This window comes from Apodemus sylvaticus, chromosome 20 (assembly GCF_947179515.1).
Source record: "Apodemus sylvaticus chromosome 20, mApoSyl1.1, whole genome shotgun sequence".
Lineage (NCBI taxonomy): Eukaryota > Metazoa > Chordata > Mammalia > Rodentia > Muridae > Apodemus > Apodemus sylvaticus.
In genome coordinates, this window is record NC_067491.1 from 18,376,588 (window position 1) to 18,401,256 (window position 24,669).

General features: G+C 39.9%; 1 protein-coding gene across 3 annotated transcripts in view; it reads right to left on the reverse strand.

Moving 5' to 3' along the window:
- Tspan8 (tetraspanin 8) overlaps positions 1–15,023 on the reverse strand; it is a 36,337-nt gene extending 21,314 nt beyond the window's left edge. The window contains exons 1-3 of one of the 3 annotated variants that reach the window (XM_052165584.1): positions 14,820–15,023; positions 14,513–14,679; positions 2,250–2,312 (exon numbers count right to left, since the gene is read on the reverse strand). In XM_052165584.1, coding sequence (XP_052021544.1) covers positions 2,250–2,312; positions 14,513–14,572 — 123 coding nt within the window. In that variant the 5' untranslated portion in view covers positions 14,573–14,679; positions 14,820–15,023. Of the gene's footprint in view, positions 1–2,249; positions 2,313–14,512; positions 14,764–14,783 lie in introns of those variants that run through there. The other 2 variants (XM_052165581.1, XM_052165582.1) reach the window with 2 other exon arrangements.
- Positions 15,024–24,669: the final 9,646 nt, after the last annotated feature.

Sequence of the window (24,669 nt, forward strand, 5' to 3'; positions counted from 1 at the left end):
GGTCAAAAACTCAGGAGACAGCAGGTGTTGGCGAGGATGTGGAGAAAGAGGAATACTCCTCCACTGCTGGTGGGATTGCAAGATGGTGCAACCACTTTGGAAATCAGTCTGGCGGTTCCTCAGAAAACTGGGCATGACACTTCCTGAGGACCCTGTTATACCTCTCCTGGGCATATATCCAGAGGATTCTTCAGCATGCAATAAGGACACATGCTCCACTATGTTCATAGCAGCCCTATTTGTAGTAGCCAGAAGCTGGAAAGAACCTAGGTGTCCTTCAACGGAGGAATGAATACAAAAAATGTGGTATATTTACACAATGGAGTACTATTCAGCCATTAGAAACAACGAATTCATGAAATTCTTAGACAAATGGATGGAGCTGGAGAATATCATACTAAGTGAGGCAACCCAGTCTCAAAAGATCAATCATGGTATGCACTCACTGATAAGTGGATATTAGCCTAGAAACTTTGAATACCCAAGACATAATCCACAAATTAAATGATGGATGAGTGGCCCCTGGTTCTAGAAAGACTCAGTGCAAGTGTATAGGGGAATTCCAGAAAAGGGAAGTGGGAAGGGGTAGATGGAGGAACAGGGGGAGGGAAGAGGGCTTATGGGACTTGCGGGGAGTGGGGACCCAGAAAAGGGGAAATCATTTGAAATGTAAATAAAAAATATATCAATAAAAAAAAAAGATGCAACAAAAGAAAGAAAGAAAAAACCAAATCCAACACCCCGCTCCCCAAAAAAGAAGGGAATCCAGAGGTGATGCTATTTTGGATAAATCTGGATCAACAACCTGCCCACACCCTCCCTCGTACTATCTTCTCCCTCCTGCATTTGAAACATGGAATAGAAATAGTAAGCCGTTGACTTCAAAGGCTGGGGCTGGAATTGTGCCTACAAACTAAACTTCCAAACCTGGGGACCTGTCCCTAAGAGCGTTGTCCCTGGGGTGAAAAGGTATGTAATGGAAGCAGATGGGTCTTGTTGACTGTTTCCATGGTCAAGAAGCTGGACAGTATCCAGATCCCACTAGTGTGAGTGAGTCACACTAGTGTGAGTGACAGCCTTGGATTAAAATGGTTGCCTCAAGTTCCAGTCGCAAGAGGTAAATGCCACCTGCCCTTGAACTGTGCTGCCCTTGAAATCTGGAGTCACAGTAGTCTCCAAGAAAACATCTTGTCTCCTTCCATTTTGTACCAACCACCCCGGGAATTATCTACATGATAATCAGAATGTGCTAGAGAAGTTGCTCTTGGCAGAGAGGAAAGGTGTTCTGTGTCTCCAATCTGTTCCTTAGGCTGGCCTTTAGTAGTGCAGGAGGCAAGATTCTATGTGAACCCCTTCCCACATCTCCCTGTGTTGAAGTCTTTCTAGTTTGAGAATAATGATGTGAGAATTTGGGAGAGCGCCTCACCTGGGATGGATGACAGACATCACCTGGGAAAGTGAGGTCATTGCTCAGGGTTCTTAGTCTCAGTGATAAAACAGTTTAAGAATGGGCTCAGAAGAAACCTCAAAGATAAGTTTATTTGATCTTACAAGCAAATCTGAGTTATAAATCTTGGCGGCTTCCTGGAGGAGAAAGATGGCTACGAGGAAGAGAGAAAGCCATGCTATTTGATTTGAGCTGGTCTGTTCAGCCACTTGGGTCAGACAAGCAGAAAAAAAAACAACAACAAGCAAACAAACAGGTTGGGGGTGGCATTAGAGTAGACACCATGTCAGGACTACCCTAGACGGTACAGATAAGGGACCCAGAAGAGCAGGCAGGCTTAACCCAGCTGCATGCCCCTGCTCCATTATTGACTACACAGAAGGCTGGGATTCTGCAGAGGCAAAATACATTATCTCATGGAGGATAATAATTCCTCCCATATTTTTAAAACGGCTTAGGGGTAAATCAGCCTTCCTGAGGACTTACCCCTTGGCCAAGTGGTTGACTAACTCGTTTTGGGGTAGCTTGTCATGTTAGATCTCTACCCAGGCCAGAGAAATGGTTTTTCCTTAATGCTCACAGATGTGTCTGTATCCATAGCACATCCTCTTAGCTCTCCAGAAGGACTGCCCCATGCAAGGCACATGGTAAGTAATTTTGGCTTTCTAAAGTAGAAACCCATGTAACCTCATACACGATAAGAGAGGCACTTAAGAAAGATGCTATAGGACATTTACTATCTGTCATTATTGTCATCTTTGCTTCTCATTACGGAGATAGAGTTGCTTTTATCTACATTTACCTCTTTGCCGTCTTTGCTCACTCTCACCCATATGGCCAGTGCTAGGATCAGTGTACCACATAGCTGTAGAAAAGGGAAGGAAATAAAAGAACGTTAGCATACAAAGATACAATGAAATGCTAATTTCATAAACCCCACTTTTATGGCTTCTGGAATAGTTCATCAATACCCAAAACATTATATTCAAAAGTGCCCCATAACAGTATATAAGACTGATGAGAATCACAGTCCATTCATAGCATTACGACAAGAAGAGACCTCTGCTAGGTGGTAGAAGACATTTCCCAGGATTTAATTCCAATCAAGTGGAATTTTTCCTATGGTTTAAAGATAAGACACCCTTAATAATACTTCTGAATTTAATGCTTGGGTTCTATCTTGGACCGAGAAAGAAAGGCATAACTCTCTAACCATCCAATATGCACTCAGGATTTCTGAGGAAGATAGGCATTTGTAAAGACAGACAATAGTAGAACATTTGACAAAATGTGAAAATAAACAATGATAGTATATATTAATTAATATTTTAAAACCCAAATAGACTTTTTAAAAAATTATTGTAGGTAGTAAGGCTTACCTAGAGAAAAGAAACAACGGGTAACAGTATTTAAAGTCCTAAATTCCTTTAATGGCATTTCCAGATTATTTAATTTGGACCATGGCCAACACATAAAATGCGAAACACATTTTACTTTAGTGTAAGAAAAACTCTTGTCATCTCAAGATGCTGCACATATATATATATATGTGTGTGTGTATGTGTGTGTGTGTGTGTCAAAAATTCAAAGATGTATTATTAGATAGATATATTAAGAGCAGCCCCAGTAACATACCAGACATAGTAGGCCTTGGAGGACTTTCTAGATGTTTCTGACTCTCCATACTCTAACAAAGAAATGTCTGAGTTTTCCAAAACCCAGTGACCTTGGACTGGCATTGCTTTTGTGTATGCATGGTTGAACCATATGCCTGGGACCCTTGATCAGAACCTTGAGTACTTTCTCATTAAGTTTTTGGTAGAAATAAGGGCAAAGGGCTTGTTAAAAGAATAAGGAGTACATTGAGCCTCTGAGGAGACATGGAATCTCTCCTGCCTCAAAGACCTTGAAAGTCTTCTAAGTCCAAACTGTTTGCTATGATAAAGTCACTGCACCTATAGATTATTGTCACAAGATTGAAGCTCCAGACTAACTCCTAACCAATCAACCTTTCCTACATGCTTTAACTCCTACAAAAATTGCCCCAATTATTGTAATACAATTTAAAAAAAAAAACTTTGTCCATTAGCCAATAGCCTAAGCAAGTGACTATCTTACACGCCGGCATACATAGATGCTGCACAACTAAATTAATAGAAGTTTAGAGGTGCGAACCTCGGTTCCTCTTCCTCTCACCAGAGCTAATATCGACAAAGATAAGGGCTCAGGTTCACAGGTGCTAGCTAGCCAATCAGAGGGGGAGAATTAATGTCAAATGATAATGAGGCTTTCTGATCGTGATTTTATGATAATCCCATTTTTCTTGCTAATTAATTGATTTCCTTGTTCATATTTTGTTTTTTTCTTCTCCCTTTGCAAGTTTGTTTATACTGATCATCTTTTTAAGTTTTTATTCTTTAAGAATTTAATACATTTTAGGTTTTTTTATCATATTCCTTTTCATCTCCCAACTCACACACCACCCTGCCTCTCTTCCCACCCAATTTCGTGTTCTTTCTCTCTCTTAAAAATAAAAACAGCTGGGCGGTGGTGGTACACACCTTTAATCCCAGCACTTGGGAGGCAGAGGCAGGCGGATTTCTGAGTCTGAGGCCAGCCTGGTCTACAGAGTGAGTTCCAGGACAGCCAGGGCCACATAGAGAAACCCTGTCTCCAAAAACCAAATATAAAATAAAATAAAATAAAATAAAATAAAATAAAATAAAATAAAATAAAATAAAATAAAATAAAATAAAATAAAATAAAATAAAATAAAATAAAATAATAAAATAATAAAAGCAGAAGAAAATCCCACGGAAAAGCATGGCATCTGATTTGTGTTGGCCAACGCCAGCGAGCAGCCTGGACTGCGTCTGCTTTGCTTGATATCTCTCCATTGAAGGAAACTGATATTTCCTCTCTCAGCTGCCATCATTTGTGAAGACCCTCTTGGCTACAGCTGAGAGACTGTGCTCACTTCTCCCTTGTACTGGGATTTTATCCTTCAGATCTCAAACACGCTTTCACTCTCTCTGTAAGTTTATGTGTGTGTGTGTGTGTGTGTGTGTGTGTGTGTGTATACCCTGTCAGATTTATTTCCTTAAAATCACCTGCCACCTCTGGCTCTCAAGATATGTCTACCCTTCCTCATCTGCATAGATCCCTGAGTCTATACTGGAGAGATACAATTTAAAAAAAAAAATCCCATTCAGGGCTAAGCACTCTGAAGTCTCACTCAGCACGTTGCCCAGTTGTTTGTCTCTCTGTTAATTGCCATCTGCTACAAGAGGGAGTGTCTTTGATGAGGGTTGAGGGCTATCCTGATCTATGGGTGTGGTGATATGTCATTAGGAATCATTTTATTGCTACATTCATTTAACAGAATAATCGTTATAGATTTTCCTTGGGGCCCCATGATCTTTCTAGTCTCGGGTTCTTGACCTCCTTAATGGTATCAGGAGTAGGTTCTGCCTCATGGAATCCAATGAAACGGTGGTTGGTTACTCCTGTAACCTTCACACCACTCTTACCCCAGAGCGCATATTTTGCAGGCAGGTTGTTGTTATTACAACTCTGATGGGAGAAACTGATGATACGTTTCTTCTCCCGTAGCATGACTAGCTTTTAGCCAGCAGAAATGAGGCTTTCATTTCCCCCTAGATTTCTCCATGTTTAATAACATGTGATGTCTTAAACAGTAAGGTCTTATCATTAAACGGTATATGGTAGCTTATAGCATTATCAATTGCCTGCAATGTTTGGGGGAGTTTGTGGCACACTTTTAGCCAACAACTGAAAAATACGTAACCCATTCCTGGTACTAGGAGTTTTATTTGGTATATGATGTCTAGTGGGAACATTGTCTTCTCCCTTATATGGTAACTCCACGTATATTCCTTTTCTGTGTGTATAGGCTGCAAGAAGCTTCTATAGGAGTAGGTTTTTATATGGAGTTTCAAAAGGCTTTTAGTGCTACTTATCCTTCTCCATAATTCCTTCTCTGTCCTCACACCCTCATACTGATGATCTTGACAGTTAACTCTGGCCTTAAACTAAAACTAACATTATTTGTGCTAGTAACTATTATGTATCTGGCACTTGGAAAAGAACAGAGAGAGTTATATAGCAGGGTCTGGAGGTGGGAAATGGAAGAGGAAAATGATGTAATTATATTATGATCTCAAATAATAATAATAATGAACACTTATACTTTATCATTACATTATTAATGTATTTACATTTTACTAATTAATTACATTTTTGTAATCACATTTAATTATAGCTATATTACATGTTACCTTATTAATAATAATACTGTATAAATTAAGATACACATCTATATCTTATTTATTTGACCCTCAAACCATATTAGGTTTGCTCAGTCACTGAACATTACCTATAACAACCTTGACAATAAAGAGTATTCAATTATTTCAGAATCAAAGAATGTTTCCTCTAATTTCAGTCCCCACAATTCGACAAAATGCATTTTCAGATATTGAAATTGGCTAAACTCTCACGTCCATTCCTGTCACTAACTCTTTTCTCTGTATACTAGTTTTAAAATGAAAATACACTGTTTAAAACACTTTTCTCATCTCACTGGAGAATTTCATATGTAAAGGTCACAAACTTAACATCATGAGGACGCTTGTAAGTGCTCCAGCTAATCTTAGAAGTAGTTGTGAAATTCAGAGCACTTCCATTCCCATTGCCTTGAGATGGGCCATTGCCCTGAGATGGGCCATCACTATGAGTCCATGAGGTCTCCTGCATCCTTCTCCTTTAGCTCTAAGGATGTGTTAAGTTGTTAAGATATGTCTAGCCATGGATATTTGTGCTTGTAGGACTGGGAAGTGAAAGGCATTAATAAGTTGGCTCTAGGCCTGGCATCAGTGGCCAGGGAGAACTAACTGGCCCATCTTTCCTCTGGTTTCACTTTCAGGAGAATTACTGCGGTTTTTACCCACTTCTCATTTGACATCTTTGGTTTTTACAATTAGGGTGTGGTTGGTCGGAATCAGTATTCTGAGAATGGAGGCAATTTTGATGGTCTGATTCATATTTTCTTAGATTCTCACTTAAGACCTTGTTTTAATGACTTTTAGAAACAGGACTTTTAGGAGATAATTTAAGTTAAATGAGGTCATCAAAAGTAGAATCCTAATCCAGTGAGATTGAGGACCTTACAAGAGAGATCTGTCTCTGACCATTACCTTAACTTCTAGGAAGAAACATGTGACAGAAAGTGAGAAGGCAGAAGGACCCTCTGGACACCCAGTTGTCCCACACCTCAATCTTGGACCTCTCAGCTTTCAGATTGTAAGAAATGAATTTCTGTTGTTTCAACTACCAATCAATGGTAATTTCTTATGGAGGCCTGTACTGGCTGGTTTTGTGTGTCAACTTGACATAAGCTGGAGTTATCACAGGGAAAGGAGCCTCCCTTGAGGAAATGCCTCCATGAGATCAAGCTGTACGGCATTTTCTCAATCTTACAAGCCAACGGTCACAGGAAACAAGCAGGAGTAGCCATTCTAATATCAGATAAAATTGACTTTCAACCTAAAGTCATCAAAAGAGACACAGAAGGACATTTCTTGCTGGTCAAAGGAAAAATCCACCAAGAAGAACTTTCAATTCTGAACATCTATGCGCCAAATGCAAGGGCACCCTCATTCGTAAAAGAAACTTTACTAAAGCTCAAAGCACACATTGCACCTAACACAATAATTGTGGGGGACTTCAACACTCCACTTTCCTCAATGGACCGATCGGGAAAACAGAAACTAAACAGGGACACAGTAAAACTAATTGAAGCTTTGGACCAATTGGATTTGACTGATATTTATAGAACATTTCACCCTAAAGCAAAAGAATATACCTTTTTCTCAGCACCTCATGGTACCTTCTCCAAAATCGACCATATAATTGGACACAAGGCAGACCTCAACAAATATAAGAAGATCGAACTAATCCCATGCCTCCTATCAGATCACTATGGAGTAAAAGTGATCTTCAATAGCAACAAAAACAACAGAAAACCCACATACACGTGGAAACTGAACAATATTCTACTCAATGATACCTTGGTCAAGGAAGAAATAAAGAAAGAAATTAAAGACTTTTTAGAACACAATGAAAATGAAAACACAACATACCCAAACCTATGGGACACAATGAAAGCAGTGCTAAGAGGAAAACTCATAGCCCTGAGTGCCTCCAAAAAGAAAATGGAGAGAGCATACATTACCAGCTTAATGACACACCTGAAAGCCCTGGAACAAAAAGAAGCTATTTCACCCAGGAGGAGTAGAAGGCAGGAAATCATCAAGCTCAGGGCCGAAATCAATCAAGTAGAAACAAAGAGAACCATACAAAAAATCAACAAAACTAGGAGCTGGTTCTTTGAGAAAATCAACAAGATAGATAAACCCTTAGCCAGACTGACCAAAGGGCACAGAGAAAGTATCCAAATTAACAAACTTAGAAATGAAAAGGGAGATATAACAACGGAAACTGAGGAAATCCAAAAAATCATCAGATCCTACTACAAGAGCCTGTACTCAACACAACTGGAGAATCTGGAGGAAATGGACAATTTCCTTGACAGATACCAAATACCAAAATTAAATCAGGACCAACTAGACCATCTAAACAGTCCCATAATGCCTAAAGAAATAGAAGGAGTCATAGAAAGTCTTCCAACCAAAAAAAGCACAGGACCAGATGGTTTCAGTGCAGAATTCTATCAGACCTTCAAAGAAGAGTTAACACCAATACTCTTCAAACTATTCCACAAAATAGAAACAGAAGGAACATTACCCAATTCCTTCTACGAAGCCACAATTACGCTGATACCAAAGCCCCACAAAGATCCAACAAAGAAAGAGAACTTCAGACCAATTTCCCTTATGAACATCGATGCAAAAATACTCAATAAAATTCTTGGCAACCGAATCCAAGAACACATCAAAACGATCATCCACCATGATCAATTAGTGATCTATAGGGGAGGGACCAGCGCATTGTGGGTGGAGCCATCCCTGGGCTGGTAGTCATGAGTTCTATAACAGAGAAAGCTGGGCAAGCCAGGGGAAGCAAGCCAGTAAGTAGCAGCCCTCCATGGCCTCTGCATCAGCTCCTGCCTCCAAGTTCCTGCCCTGTGTGAGTTCTTGTCCTGACTTCCTTTGATGATGAACAGCAATGTGGAAGTATAAGCTGAATTAACCCTTTCTTCCCCAGCTTACTTCTTGGTCATGATGCTTTTTTGTAGGAATACAAAACCCAGACTAAGACAAGACCCAAGCCAACTAAGTCAGAAAATATGCCCATATCAACAAAATGTTAGGAAGAGAATGACAAGATATCATCGGGAACTAACGTCTGATTGAGCTCTGCAGGACTTGACAAAAATTCATATGAGTACCAAGGAAACCAAGCTCAGCTTACAGTCATTAATGTCAGTCTCCAATGGTCATTAGCAGAGAAGAGTCTGTGTAATTTACAGCAACAGGTTTGAAGCCACTTGGGTGGGGATATTTGGAGCCTCGTCTCTCTAGAGTAGAGGCTGGCATCATTGAGGGCTTAGTCCCTTAAGTCCCACAGACTTCTTGCCTTGTAAGAAAGAAGAGCGTAGAATAGGACTAAAATTATGCTTATGTCTTATAGGCCTACTATGCACAAAATAGGATCATCATTTGAGGGGTGAGTTTTTATATTAAAAAACAATATGAGCCATCATTGGGATAAAAATACTATCAATTAAACTACTGCATACCGATCCTTGCTTATAAGTTGTCATAAAGTTTCTTAGTTAATCTTTACAGTTAGTCCTTCTAGGTAAAAGGGCCACCCTCAGTCTGTGCATACAGGAAGTGGAGCAGAGAAGAACCGATGATCATATGTCTGCACACAAAGCAATAGGGTGGGGAGGTTCAGGATGTAAATCACAATTGGCATGAATAAACATTTTTATTCCATTTCTTTAACCATGATAGAAGAATTATTGCCTTATAAATTTTTTCTGTATTAATTTCTCCTCTGTTTCAAATTTCAACATGGAAGAGTATTCGTCACAACAGGAAACAGTTTCATATCTTATTCGTTAAAATGCCTATGAAATGTTGATTTAAACGTCATGTTCATAAGCACCTGCTGTTATCTGAGTCCTTCGCGCATATTAACTCACAGGGATCGATCTAAGGGAGTAGGTTGAACACGGCCATCATTTGTGTAGATGACAAACTGTGAAGTACTGAGAAGCTAGTCCCTCCAAGGAAGGACAGCTGGTGACAGGCACCTATTTGACATAAACTCACTACAACTGGGCCTTTACGCCTTCGCTGTTGCCCTAGTTCTACTGAAGAGCAGTACTAACTGGATGATGACAAACAGCTGCTGTATTAACAATGGCCATAGATTTCAGCCACAGTTAACTGTTTATTGTGGGGCTTTTTGACAGCCGACGGGATAAAATATAATTGTGTCCCATCATTTGTGATGTACCTTTATCTCAGATATGTCTGCTTTGTATCTAAGCTCTTGTAGAGACTGTCTTGTGTATGGATGCATTGCCTGTCAATCAAAAAGCCTATGGCCTATGGCTTAGGCAGGAAATAGTAGGTGGGACATCTGGGAACCAGAAAGAATTCTGGGATAGGGCCAGGTTGGGAAAGATCCATCAGGAAAGATGTGAGGATATGGATATATGGTATCTAAGCACAGGTAACTAGCCGTGTGGTAGAATGCAGATGAAAATAAACGGGGTATTTTAAGTTATGATCTAGTCAGTGAAGAACCTGACTATACGGCCAAGGTATTTGTAAATATATTTTAAGTCTGAGTCTTACTTCTGGAACCATGGGGCTGGGAGGAAGAACTTGGGACCTAACTTCTACAGCTCTTGACGAAGCTGGGCATTCCCAGTGTAGAAAAAGACGAACACTAGATTACTGGTTCCTGGATTTGCTTCCTGTTCACACTACCTTCCAAACAGTTCCATCTTCCTTATGCATTGATCACTTCCGGTGCGAATGCCTTTGGCTGGCTGGCTTAAGCCCCTTCCCTCACTGTGCACATATGAAGATTGGTAATGTGCCTCTGTGCTTTTCCTCATGAGACCTGATGGTCACATGATGCTCTGTGTCTAGATTTTATTATCCTACATCTTCCCATAGAAGGCCCATATTTCTGCTTACCCAGATGCCCAGGAAACCCTAAGCCTCATGAACACGCCCTGGTCTGTCCTATCTAAGAAGGGTGTGAGAAAATTGGGCCATTTCCTGTTTGACTTGTGACTCAAGGAAATAGGTGTTGTATCTGTAACTTGTCTATTACTAATAATACCTCCAATTCTCCAGTTTACAGCAATCTCCAACATGCCTAGGAATGATTTTCAACTCATGTGTTTTCCTTTCATTATCAATTCTATCAACTGAAAACCACCACATATTTGTGTGGCACATCAAGTTCTCCCGGAAGAGAAACTGTATGTTCAGATCAAATGACCATATGCCTATCTCAGAGAAATTTCAACATCTGGCCCCACTTTACCAAAGCCAAGTTTCACAAGTTAAAACCAGAAAGAATGCATTTTTTAAAAATGCAAGGCCGAGGACATCTATGAGAAAACCACATCAATGGGAATGCTAAAAATTTTTGCTTAAGTAAACATTAAGAATGTGACAAATTGCTAATTTCCTACGAAGGATCATAAGTTTCCAACTGAGAGCTCGGTCTGAGGGGAGAGAGGAGAGTGAAGATGGAACGTCCCCTTACCTCAGAAAGAGCACCAGATCCCTACATTTTTATTTAAAATGCTGATGTGACCTGTGGCTAAGAAGTCATCATTGGTCTTCCCAACCATCAACCATCGTTCTCACCAACAGCCTCGGTTCCTTAAGGGGAGATTGCAGGTCCCACCACAGAGAGAGATGAGACAAATCCATGACAGACGTTAGAGCTATCTAACTGAAATCTATGGGGTCAGAAAGATTTTATGCGTGAGCTCAGAGACAGAACAGATTGCAACCATAAAGCAATCAGAGTTCCCCAGGAAACCCGTGACAGAGACGGGAAGCTTAAAGGTGCACAGCAGGGACAGGTAAAGCTGACCTTGAACCTTTATCTTAAACCCATTACACATCCCTTCCTGGATTATCCTTATGTAACATTCTTGATTCAAAATTTGCATCTATTCCAAACTCCTGTTTCTGAATAAGACAAGGGGTTCACAACTTCCATCCGCACTTTGCCTTCTTTGTTCATAAAATAGAGATGTATTTCAACTTTTTCCTAATTTGAAGATTGTTTTGGTTAGTGTATTTTCAGACACATTTTTAACATGTTTTTATTAGTACATTAGTATTTAGTTATCATAAATATATGATATCATACATATCATAGAAATAGAAACAATGGCTGTAGTTCTGTAAAAACATAAAGAAATAAGGACTTTTTAAAGAAACAGGTAGTTCTAACTCTGGTCAAGAAATGAGGAAATGAGCCTAAAGTATCTTGTCTCACTTGATAATAAAGAAGTTAGAAAGGTTATTATAATCTTGCCCAAAAGGATCAGAAGCCAACTTGAAATGCCTCTTGGAAAAAAATCCAGAATAAATTGTAAATAAATGAGGATAAGAACTGTATTGGGCTATATTTTCATTTTATAAGGAAAATATCTTATTGTTAAATGGTATTAGAAAGTTAACTTGTTGTTTGAAAATCTGGTAAAAAAAAAAAAAGTAACAAAGAAGTGCTTGTATCACATTTATATCACCTTCATGATATATAACATATGTGATATATATTCTCTCACAAACACATTATGTATATATGTAGTTTTACATATACACACACACCATGTGTTAAGAAACAAACAACACATTTCTCTTCAACTAACACATGAAGAAACATTGATAGCATTGATCAGCCACTTCAATCACATAAGGAACCCCAAATGAACATCAGCACAAACATGGCGCCACCACAGATTGTCAACTGGCCTAATGCCATTGCTAATTTACAGAAATGCAGAAGACAGAGAAGTATGCAAGGCACACCCTGGGTGTGTGAACATCGAAATTTGAACCATTGAACTGATGATAAGATCAACCTAAATAACTACACAAAATTTCAAAAAGAGGGGAAATGGCAAGGTCTGAGGCAGAAGCTACAGATTAAAATGGCCACACGAGCTGTGTCAACCGACCACGGTCTACAGGCCCATTCTGGATAACAGTTCAAATAGCATGTTTGAAGCAATTAGAAACTTAAACCCTGGCTAATAAATTCTTATTAGATTTTTAAAGTATGAGAATGATATTATAGATAGATTAGTAAATGTAATTTCCTTTCAAGATTCATGCTAACATATTGATAGATGAGTGATAACCCTAATTTTTCCTTCATCATTGCCTGGGCCAGTGACTGAGACTGTGCACCTACAGATTGGTTTCATAGTTCTAGTGGCTGAATAATGGAGTCAATTTTCCAAATTTGTCTTCATTTGTGAATGTTGGAAAGTTTGAAAAAAAAGCCAAAGCACACATTCATTTCTTTGACTCTCTTTATATTCGACTCTCGATGACTTTGATAATCCAAGAGAAGCAATACATTTGCTTCCTTTTTGAAATTTTGTCATATATTCTTGAGTTTCAAAATATTTTTATAGTTTCTAATAATTTCAAAAGCAGCCCCCTTTTCCTTAGGAAAAGAAGAGAAAGTATAAAAAACAAAATGTTTTTATCTTCTCACTTATTCATATAAATAAATACTTATTTAGTGAATATAATTCACCACATGTCAGCTTTATTCATTAGGGCTACTAGCCATTGAGTGGAAAGTCATTTCATACTATAAAGTTATATTAGTTTATTTAAATCATTATTATTTTAATGCAATAGAAGCATGATATTAGAGCTTTCCCTTCAACCCATCCAGTCCAGATCTCTATTAAGCCTTTTACCCAAAGTTAAGAAAGAAAATTAATTTAGTGAACCGATACCAGCCATCTCTCTATTAAAAGGCCAAAAGACTCAGACACAAAACCAGAGCTCCTTATTCTTAATAATGCATAAACTACATTTCAATCCAGAAACAATGTAATTGTTTTCTGTTTGAGCACCCTGGGACATTTCCATTACTTAACTTGTGAACACATTCTGATTGACATAGAACTGAGAATAATTGTCCTTTAATTAAGGGATATTGCAACAATATGAAAACATTCAGGAAATGCTTATCCTCAAAGATCTTGAGTATACTTTTTTTTGAGTCATGTATGTACCATATATGTACATGTGATAAGGTTCTCTCCCCAACATCACATCCCACCCTTTCAAATCACGATACTTGCTTTGTCAAGGTTAAATGATGCTTCCAAAGCATTTGGGGCCATCATCAGACTTAAGCAAAGCACCATTTGCAAGAAACAAACCCTGTTGTTTGAAAGGGTGGGTTGATGACACATCAAAATACTGACTTCAAAATACTAATACAGAGTCACTGGTTTAGCTGAATCTTATGATTAAATACTCTTACTGCTTCTCCAGGGAGTATTTCAAGACTCTTTATTTTTCCTGGGGACTCTGAGAATGATCCTCCCATGTATTTAGGGCCCCGCCGCCCAGTAGTTAGTCACCTGTTTTAAACCCAGATGTCTAAGGGAGGGAACCAGAAGCCATGCTGAATCAAACTGTTTTCCTTGGAGTCTTTAAACCAGAGTGCTGATTGACATAGAACTGAGAATAATTGTCCTTTAATTAAGGGATATTTCTCCCTGTGTTTAGTCTTGCAACAATATGAAAACATTCGAAAACATTCAGGAAATGTTTATCCTCAAAGAACTTGAGTATACTTTTTTTTTTTTTTGAGTCATTGGCTTCTTTTCAGTTTCCCAAACAACCAGCAGCAAACAAATCTAAACATTTCAGTGGAAAAATGTCTTTTCTTCCTCATCCTCTAGATCCTCTAGCTCTATGTAAGAAGTCTGTTCTTGGTTATGATATTTATCTCGAGTCCTCTTTCTTGTACAAAACTGATAATCAAAAGAAAACTACTTACCCAGAACAAGAAGTTGAAGAAAAACATGGAATACTTTAAACAGCTGCTCACACCTGCCATTTCGGAGAAGGGGCAGCCACCCAGTTACAGTAGGTCGAACTAGTCCTTACAAGGCTGTCCTGCGTAGGCTCTGAGGCTCTGTCCTGCAGAGATCCGCGTGCCTGCAGCTTCGGAGCAGAAACAGAGAGCAAAGAAGTAGACGGAAGGAAAGGGAAAAAAAAAGAAAAAAAAACCAACCAGTTATTAAAGTGGATAAAAAATTAACCCACACCTTTAAATATCCCAAGCGTTATCTTCAGGCTAGTACGTTCTTTTTCCTTCTTATGGCTGCTAAGGCATTGGGCCAGGATATTTATGAAGGCTTCTCAAAACCCGCTCCCTCTAGAGTAAACAGATATCAAGTTAAGGGAGTGGCTGGGACAGAGGTGGAGAATGGTACAGCCTGATAGTAGGTGGCTAGGCTGGCTGGCTTCGCTGCCCTCTCTTCTAACCCTGCGGAAATTGCCTTCCAGGCTCGCAAGTAAAAGGGCCTTGTGTCTCACTTCATTTTGCATTTTTTTTTTTTGATAGGAGCACAAAGTTCCTTTCAAATGTAGCAATAGGTATTTGGAAACCTGCAAAGCATCCGGGCTTAGTTACAGTAACTTCTCCTCAACTTCAAACCAACAGTGAAACAACCATTGATCAGCTGCATGTCTTGTTTGTTTGTTATTGTTGTTGTTTTCCATTCAAAGAAACCCCAAGGAGCTCCCTTAAACACCCACCACTTTTAAGAATTAAGGGGGAAGTGGCCTGCCTTTGCCTGTAAGCATTCGGGAATTGTTTTTACCTCTTTGTGCGAAAAGAAAAAAAAAAAAAAAAAAAGGGAAGGAAACTCTGAAGTGCTGCTCCTGACTGCCTCTTTGTGTTTACTTATGAGTCAGTAACCTGGACTGATAGCCTGGTTTGTTTTTTAGGTAGACTCAGGTTTCTTTCTCCTGAGAAATGACCTACAGCAACAGTTCCACTCGGTTTCTGGGTTCTGGGCAGTTGACAAAGACAATTCCTTTGGGAACATGCCCTTGGACCCGAGTGACAGCAGTTCATTCAGCTGTTTCTGGTGCTAAGGGGATGGATGTAGCCTTCACTGGGCAAATGCATGGTTCTGGTTCTGCCATCTGTTTGGGCAGGTTGCTTTGAGGAAACATCCTGGGTCTTGCATCTTTCCTTTTATACCACTCAGAGGTATACCTCCCCTGCCCCCTAAATAAAACAACCGTACACTTCAAGTGTCTGTTAGGAAAACAATTCCCTAAAAATCTTCACTAACTACAATCATAACATGTAACTGGGCTCTTATCCCACACACACACAAAAAAAAATCTTTCTAATTTCCACTAATATATGACTTTACTCTGTAACTATAAAAATGTATTTCAGATGTATTATTAGCAGTAACATTAAGTGTGATAGGTGAAATTTATGATGAGTTCCCCAAGTAATATTGCTCAGTAGGACAATGAGCTTCAGGAATCTGTTTCTGCTCACCGCAGTCAGTCTCACCTGTCTTTTAGTTAGATGCTGGAGAACCAAACCCAGGTCTCCACGTCTCTACCCCAGACACTCTACTGGCTGAGCCCTCATTTCCATGGCCCATGGCCATTATGAGCTGAGTAAACCTCTGTGCCCTGTTGCATTCAGTTCTTAGTGCATCTCTCCTATTTGGCCATTTATGTCTGAAAAAGCAGAGATCCTGGCCCATTTCCCTTATTGGTCATAGCATCTAACATTGGAGATAAAGGGGCATAGACCCACAGCCCAGATCCCCAGAACGTTCAATTAGTGACTCCTTCATTGAGCTTCCTAGAGAACTCTGAGTATGGTATCCCAACATCAATCCCATTTCTATATTTAAAACCTTTCCGGAACCTTTAACTTCCCAATATATCATGGCGATATACGGAAATGCATAAATGCACACAGCCATAGAATATCTTTCCAGGAAGATATCCTGAACCAGTATCACCAATGTGGGCATAGTTTCAGAAACGTGGATCTATAAAAATCCTCAAATTTACTACTTCAACAAAGAATTTACTACTCTGTTTACAAAACCTGGCTTACGACAGAATCCCTTCTAGAAACAAAGCTCTCGATGGCGATCAGATCTGAATTCTGTCCCCCAAGGCTCAACTGCTGAAATGTGAAGTTTGAGTCATTTATCACCTTGATTACTATAGAGTCTGTGCTCTAGTTATCCAGTTATTGTAGCAGGAATAGGGCGGAGTAGAGTGGACAGTGGGGTGCGGTGGGAAGTGTCCCTCATAAATCTTAGAAAAGATCAAACCCGGAAAGAGAGCTAACAACAAGTGGGCTGTTGTAGGGAGATGACACCTGGGTAAAGGGCAGAAACTCACAGTAAATTTCGATAAAGGTGCCCTCGTATTGACCCCCTGCCAAGTCCTGTTAGTCACCAAACTAAACAAAGGAGGGGAGAATTCAAGTCTGACTTATCAAAGAAACCCTCCATAAAGCAGTCAACCACTGAGTCAGGTTTGCTGATAGGATGGAAATCCTGGCAGGGGGCAGATAGAAAAGGCAGGAGTGGGAACATCAGGGCCCTTATATTTAATACAGGGTTTCAGCCAGGCTATCTGATTTCCACTTGGAACCGACTCTGATTTGACTGCATCCCCGAAGGTTCATGTGTTACAACCATAATCTCCAATATCACAGTGTAAGAGGTCTGTAAGAGGTGATCAGGTTATGAGGAATTTATAGTGTTCTGGTGGGTATGGGTTCTTAGCTTATACTCTCTGCTGTAGAGTATTGCACAATGAAGCCACTCATCCAATACAGTAAATGGACTTGATTTTTCTAAGCTGCTAAACTGTAAGAAAGAAACTTCTCTTTTTCAAAACGTATTCACTCTGATATACTCTGTTTTAAAAGCACAAGACACACCTTTAAACTAGAACTAGTTAAAACATTTCTTCTTTTCCATTAATTCCAAACCTTCCAAATACCCTCTCCCCACTTTTTCAAATTCATGGCCTCTCTTTTAATTGATACTGCAATGTATATATGTATTTGTACATACACATACATTTCTAAGTATAACCTGTTCAGTCTGTATTCTGTCACTTGTAGGTATATATCTTAGTCAGGGTTTCTATTCCTGTACAAACATCATGATCAAAAAGCAAGTTGGGGAGGAAAGGGTTTATTCGGCTTACATTTCCACATTGCTGTTCATCGCTAAAGGAAGTCAGGACTGGAACTCAAGCAGGTCAGGAAGCAGGAGCTGATGCAGAGACCATGGAGGGATGTTTCATGGTTTGCTTCCTCTGGCTTGCTCAGCTTGCTTTCTTATAGAACCCAGGACTACCAGACCACGGGATGGTACCACACAAAAGGGCCTCTACCAGCCTTGATCACTAATTGAGAAAATGCCCCACAGCTGGATCTCATGGAGGCACTTCCCCAACTGAAACTCCTTTCTCTGTGATAACTCCAGCCTGTGTCAAACTGACATACAAAACCAGCCAGTACAGTACAAGATGTTCAAAAATGTTCAGCAAATGTAGTTGCTGTTGTGCCATTTGTCACAAAAAACAAACAAAAACAAACAAACAAAAAGCCAAGCTGCCTAATTGAGCAGTTACTTTGTATTCACTCTGCAACAAAGAAAGAAGGTAAGAAAAGATCTGTTTTCAAAGAATGAAATTGCTAAGAAGATCATCTGCTCTTTATATTTATGTTTTCAAAATCCAGTCATCGGAACAATAATTGTCAATGGAGTAGGTATTGCAAAAAACCCTAACGACATGTTTTAGAGAGGTTCTTTTCATTATTATTGTCTACGTTCTCAGATACACATGTATCACACTGTGAAAATTGAATTTATTTTCTCAAAGGTTACTAGCAGTGGCAAGAAAGTGATGTTAGGATGTTGTGAGGACCGGACTCAGAAGTGGACGTGTAATGGGGTCAGCACTCGTCTTAAGCTATTAAAGTGAAAAGGAAGTTCTCTGGTCTCATTTGGAAGCACCACCCCTGTCCTTTCGGGAAAGCAGAAGGGTGGGACTTCCATCCACTTCAGGAGTGCTGATCTAATCCCTGCCTGCCTCTTCCCAGGGTTCTGCACAGACTTCTTTTCCTGTGCATTTACCCAGCCTGCCTCTGAAAACCTTCCTTGTATTCCCATTGGAATGGGTAATCATGTGCTATGAGGACAGTCCCTCTCTCTCCTTTGTACGATGTTATAAACAAGCCATACTTACATTAATTACAACCCAGAAGTAATTGCAGTTGAAAATTACAAATGCCAGTATTTAGTATTCTTCATCCTCTATAAATATTTTTATTTTAAAATACTCATGGTTTGTTCCTGAACAGGAGTTAACCATGCACACGGTGCAAGCAGAAATATAAAAGTGTGTATGAGGAAAATACAATTCACATCACTAAAATCTGGTAGTAAATGATCATAAATAAAAATTGAATCACTATGGTGCAGTGATTACAGGTACCACCAGTCCACAGTAGAATTGAGATGCCTGTAGATTCTCCCCTGGAATCTCTCTAGATCTCTGCATACTCCTTGTATGCAAGTTGAAGAAGAAAGCCAGATGCTGCCTGGGATTCAAAGGCCTTTGCCAGCCCTTAAAGATGAGCTTTCTTAGCCTTTCCTGGGGTAAACTAATTCTTAAGGGATTCCCTGCACTGTTCTCCAGGGAGCTGAAGAGCCATTTTCTTTAGTTTATGATGAGAAATGTACCTACCTATAACAACACAAGACAGTAAATGTTCAGAAAATCTTCTCCCTATAAAAAATAAGCACAGGACCCTAAGCGTAGATGCTGTCTTGGGGTGGATTCAGTAAAGGGATCAGCATGTGTTGCCAGTGTTTGCCAGGCTCCTGAGTCTAGAACTCCTCGAATCTGATCAATGGTCAGACCCTCTAGATGGGGCTCTCAGTGGGCCCAGCATCCTCAGTGAGTATTGCTGTGACCTATCGCCAGTCTTTCTGCTTAAGTATGCCTTCCCTCTGCTCTATCTATTCTGACTGCTAACAATCCCCTGACAAGACATGGGGATATTTATTATTAGGTTTCTATTTGCTGGATTGTCATGATAACTCAATGCCACTTCTTTTTTTTTTTTTTTTTTTTTTGGTTTAGTTTTTGGCTTTTGGCTTTTGGCTTTTGGCTTTTGGCTTTTGGCTTTTGGCTTTTGGTTTTTGGCTTTTGACTTTTGGCTTTTGGCTTTTGGCTTTTGGTTTTTGGTTTTTGGTTTTGGGTTTTTTTTTTTTTTTTTTTTTTTTGGTTGTTTTTTTGGTTGTTTTTGGTTTTTGGTTTTTCAAGACAGGGTTTCTCTGTGTTGACTTGGCTGTCCTGGAACTCACTCCATAGACCAGGCTGGCCTCGAACTCAGAAATCCACCTGCCTCTGCCTCCCAAGTGCTGGGATTAAAGGCGTGCACCACCACTGCCCAGCTTCAATGTCTCTTCTATGGTTGCAAATTAAAAAAAAAAAAATTCCCACATTTACATATGATTGATCTATCTGTTTAAGCCTAAAGACTTTACTACCTGATCTCTTGGAAGTTAATCTTGTTTTGTTTTTCCTTTTCTTCATATTAGCATTCATAACCATGTTCAAACTGCAATGCTCATCAAGAGAATGAGGAATACAGCGCGGGACTTTGAAATAACTGCTTCAGCTTCGCATATATTTGCCTGGTTGATGGCCTTTTAAGTGTAAATGACAGCCTGATTTTCCATGAACTCCCAGAATAAGTCCTTTGTTGATACACTCGAAGGGTTTATGTTAGCCATTGAGCGTGATTAGTTTCTGAGTTAATGGTGATTAAACCCTAGGAAGTGAGTGAAGGTCACCATTGAAAATTTATAAGTAAAGTAATAGTAACGGAAGAGTATTTAAGGCTTATGTCAGGCACCAACCTCTAAAAAACAGAAAGAGCCAACAAAGCACTCACTGAATCCAACACAGGCTTGCCCCATGACCGACCGTGAATAAACAGGCATTTTATTAGTAATACAAATTAGAATCTAACAGGTGACAAATTCCAAGTCAGAAAGATTTGTTCAAGAGAGTAAGAATGTGATGCATGGCCGCCCACTTGCTTCCCAGACAAGAATAAAATAATAGGAATTCCTGGGGACAGCACATTTAGGAAGAAATCCTACAACCTCCACTTTCCAGCTTCATAAAAAGCAACAAAACATATCCCAAATAAATATGGGTCAAAAACAAACAACAGCAACAAAAATAAACAAACAAAAACAAAACACCCACTAGCTTATTTAAGTAGCTCTTTTACCACCAACAGTTCTCTTTTAAGCTTTTCATACGAGACTCAATTGTTGTCTTATTATTAAAAGAAGAAGAAGAAGAAGAAGAAGAAGAAGAAGAAGAAGAAGAAGAAGAAGAAGAAGAAGAAGACATGAAGCAGGGGGGGGGAAGGGCATCCTGAGAAACCTGTGGCTAAACGCTTAAATCATTGTTCCAAAATGAGAAGACAATGCTCTAGCGGTATCACCCTCACCCATCCTGTCTAAATGGGCCATCCCAGTTCCAACCAACTAAAGTGGATTGTTTGAAGAATGGGCTATGTTCCTACATTTATAGTTTTACAGTAGTTACTTCATAAGGGAACAATGTCCCTCCCAGGAACCATAGACTGTTTAACACTAACCCAGCACTAGCACAGGGAGCCTCCTTTTGAGTTGTTGGTCAACGGGTTCCAAAAGTGCCCTAAAACCATATAGACACTTGCTATCATACTTGGTTTCTTACCAGAATATAGAGGTTAGATCTATTCCTGAAGACACCACACACTTTGGTCACATGACGTTGTATAAATGGAACTGATACTGATCTGAAATCCTCCTCCCTAAGCAGGAACTCTCACGGGTATTATGCAAGAAGCCGCGGGAATGAAAGTTAACAGCATTATCTACCCTGCTATAAAGCTTGAGAACCACCACAAGATAGAAACTGGCAAGATATCCCTAGAGGTGTAATAGTGGTACTTGTATTCTGGAGGGGGCGGGGCAAACAACATCTGTTGAATTAGAACCAAAAGGTTGCTCAACTTGAAGTAATTTATATCTGGTCCTGTAAACCTAGCCAAGAACTCTTGGCTGGAGAGGTCATAGGCCCTACAGGAGAACCTACAGCCACCTTGCACTAAAATAATATAGTCTCCAAGTGCCTCCTAAAGATTCCCCCTTAAATACATTGGTAAGTCCCATCCTCATATCTCATCAAAGGTTCTTTTGGAAGGAGAGGGAGATTAGTGTAGAGATTCGCTGGTTAAAATATAAGACGTCAGTGACCATGGGGTGTCCAGGCCCAACCAGTACACCTGTAACATGACCTGAACATGACCTCTAAGCTAAGATTTAGGAAACATTGAAGAAGAAGGGTCAGAAAGACTGGAAGGGCATGAAGACCAGAATGTCTGCTGTGCAGTGGTTCTTTCTGGAAAGGATAGAATGCTGGTCCCATGAACCAACACGATGGGGGCCTGAACAGATCCACGAAGACTGCACCAATCAACATTCGCACATAGATAAAGGAAAAGTTTACAAGTCCCCATTCCTAAATGAATAGCTAGAGGTAGCCAATGGCTGCTGTGAGAGGGAGGACCTGATTTTTTTCTTCTTTTTAATTTACAGGGATGAAATCCCCAAGCTGTTAGCCCTAAACAATTGGGGAAATGCTATTAGGGCTCAGTAGATTGAGGAGTAGTAGGGGTGTGTGTGTGTGTGTGTGTGTGTGTGTGTGTGTGTGTATGTGTGTGCATGTGTGTATGTGCATGTATATTTACATTTGTATGCATGTATGTTTTCTGTATATATTTGTGCTTGTATTTGTATTTGTGTATATTTGTGTGTGTTTGTGTTTGTATATTTTGTGCATGTTTCTGTGTGTGTTATCTGTGTTTGTGTGTATTTTGTGTGTGATTGTATGTATATGTGTGTTTGTGTTTGTATGTATATGTATGTTTGTATTTGTGTTTGTGTATGTTTATACATGTGTATGTTGCATGTGTTTGTGTGTGTTTGTATTTGTGTGTATGTGTGTTTATGTGTGTTTTTATTTATGTATGTGTGTTTTGTGTGTACTTCTGTGTATATGCTTGTTTGTGTGTGTGTGTGTGTGTGTGTGTGTGTGTGAGGTCATGAACTTGAGGGTGTGTGATTGAGTTTGAGCAGAAAGAAGGAGTGGTAGCAAAAAGCCTTAAGAGAATATAATATATTCAAACACAGTCTTTCTAGACACCAGGAAGTGAATTTATGGAGTCTCTCAGAACATCTTTGACTCCCTTTTTCATCTATGATGAGAGCTTACCGTGGCCTTTCCCAGCCTTCTCAGTAACTTATTAACTTCGTGGTTGATTCAGAAATGTCTCTCCATGGACTCACCATGTGAGAGAGTTGAAATGTGTTTTAAAAAGCATTAGTCTTAGGGGTCATTCAAATGCCTGTAGGTCAAGCAAATCCCAGGATTGTTTTGCCCTACACGGTCAGTTGACTTCTACGTTTGTCTACATTAATCATTAAACCTTAAGAAAATACTGCAGAGGAGACCTTCCTGGCTTTGGTCTTACTTTTTGTTGTTGTTGTTTGTCTGTTCCTTTGGCTTTGTTTTGGCTTTTGTTTGTTTAGATTGTGGAATGGACCCAAACTGCACAGTCTTTATTTCTCCCTTGCTCTCCCTCGGTGCTTCAGGCAGCCAGGGAATTTCTTGATCACTCTGAAATCTCCTCTCTTCCTTCACTCTTTAGTGTAAAGAGACACTGTTAAGCCAGACAGACTGGCCAAGCCAGAGCCCTCCCAAAAAGGTGCAAATAATGGGAACACATTCCAGAATCTTCAGCTAAGGCCTGGTGTGTGAGGAGGAACAGGTAGGAGTGTTGAGAGTCCTAGGAACTGTTCTCTCAGCCAATCCCCTCAGGAACTCCAGGATCAAGAAATAGTTCTTTTTTTTTTCTTTTTCTTCTTCTTCTTCTTTTTTTTTTAAAAGATATATTCTTTACTTACATTCAAATGATTTCCCCTTTCCTGGATCCCTCTTCCCTGAGAGTCCCATAAGCCCTCTTCCCTCCCCCCTGTTCCCCCATCCACCCCTTCCCACTTCCCTGTCCTGGTAATCCCCTACCCTGCTGCACTGAGCCTTTTCAGGACCAGGGGCCTCTCCTTCCTTCTTCTTGGGCATCATTTGGTCTGTGAATTGTTTCTTGGGTATTCCGAGCTTCCAGGCTAATGTCCACTTATCAGTGAGTGCATACCATGTGTGTTCTTTTGTGATTGGGTTACCTCACTTAGGATGTTATTTTCCAGTTCTACCCATTTGCCTAAGAATTTCATTAATTCATTGTTTTTAATAGCTGAGTAGTATTCCATAATGTAGATATAGCATACATTTCAGAGTCAAAGACAAACACTACCTCACAGTAAAAGGTTGGAAAACAGTTTTCCAAGCAAATGGTCCCAGGAAACAAGCTGGAGTAGCCACTCTAATATCCAATAAAATAGACTTTCAACCAAAATTTGTCCAAAAAAGACACAGAAGGACACTTTATACTCATCAAAGGAAAAATCTACCAGGAAGAACTCTCAATTCTGAATGTCTATGCCCCAAATACAAGGGCACCCTCATTCGTAAAAGAAACTTTACTAAAGCTTAAAGCACACATCCCCCCCACACAATAACTGTGGGTGACTTCAACATTCCACTCTCCTCAATGGACAGATCAGGGAAACACAAACTAAACAGAGATACAGTGAAACTAACAGAAGTTTTGGACCAAATGGATTTAATAGATATCAATAGAACTTTCCATCCTAAGAAATAGTTCTTAAAGCAATGTCAACTAACCAGATCCCCCAGAGCTCCCAGGGACTAAACCACCAACCAAAAAAGTACACATGGAGGGACCCATGGCTCCAGTTGCACATGTAGCAGAGGATGGCCTTGTCAGGCATCAATGGGAGGAGAGGCCCTCGGTCCTGTGGAGGCTCAATGCCCAAGTGTAAGGGAATGCCAGGGTGGGGAGGTTGGAGTGAGTGAGTGGGTGGGTGGGTGGGGGAGCACCCTCATAGAAGCAGGGGGAGGGATAGGGGGTTTATAGAGAGGAAACCCGGA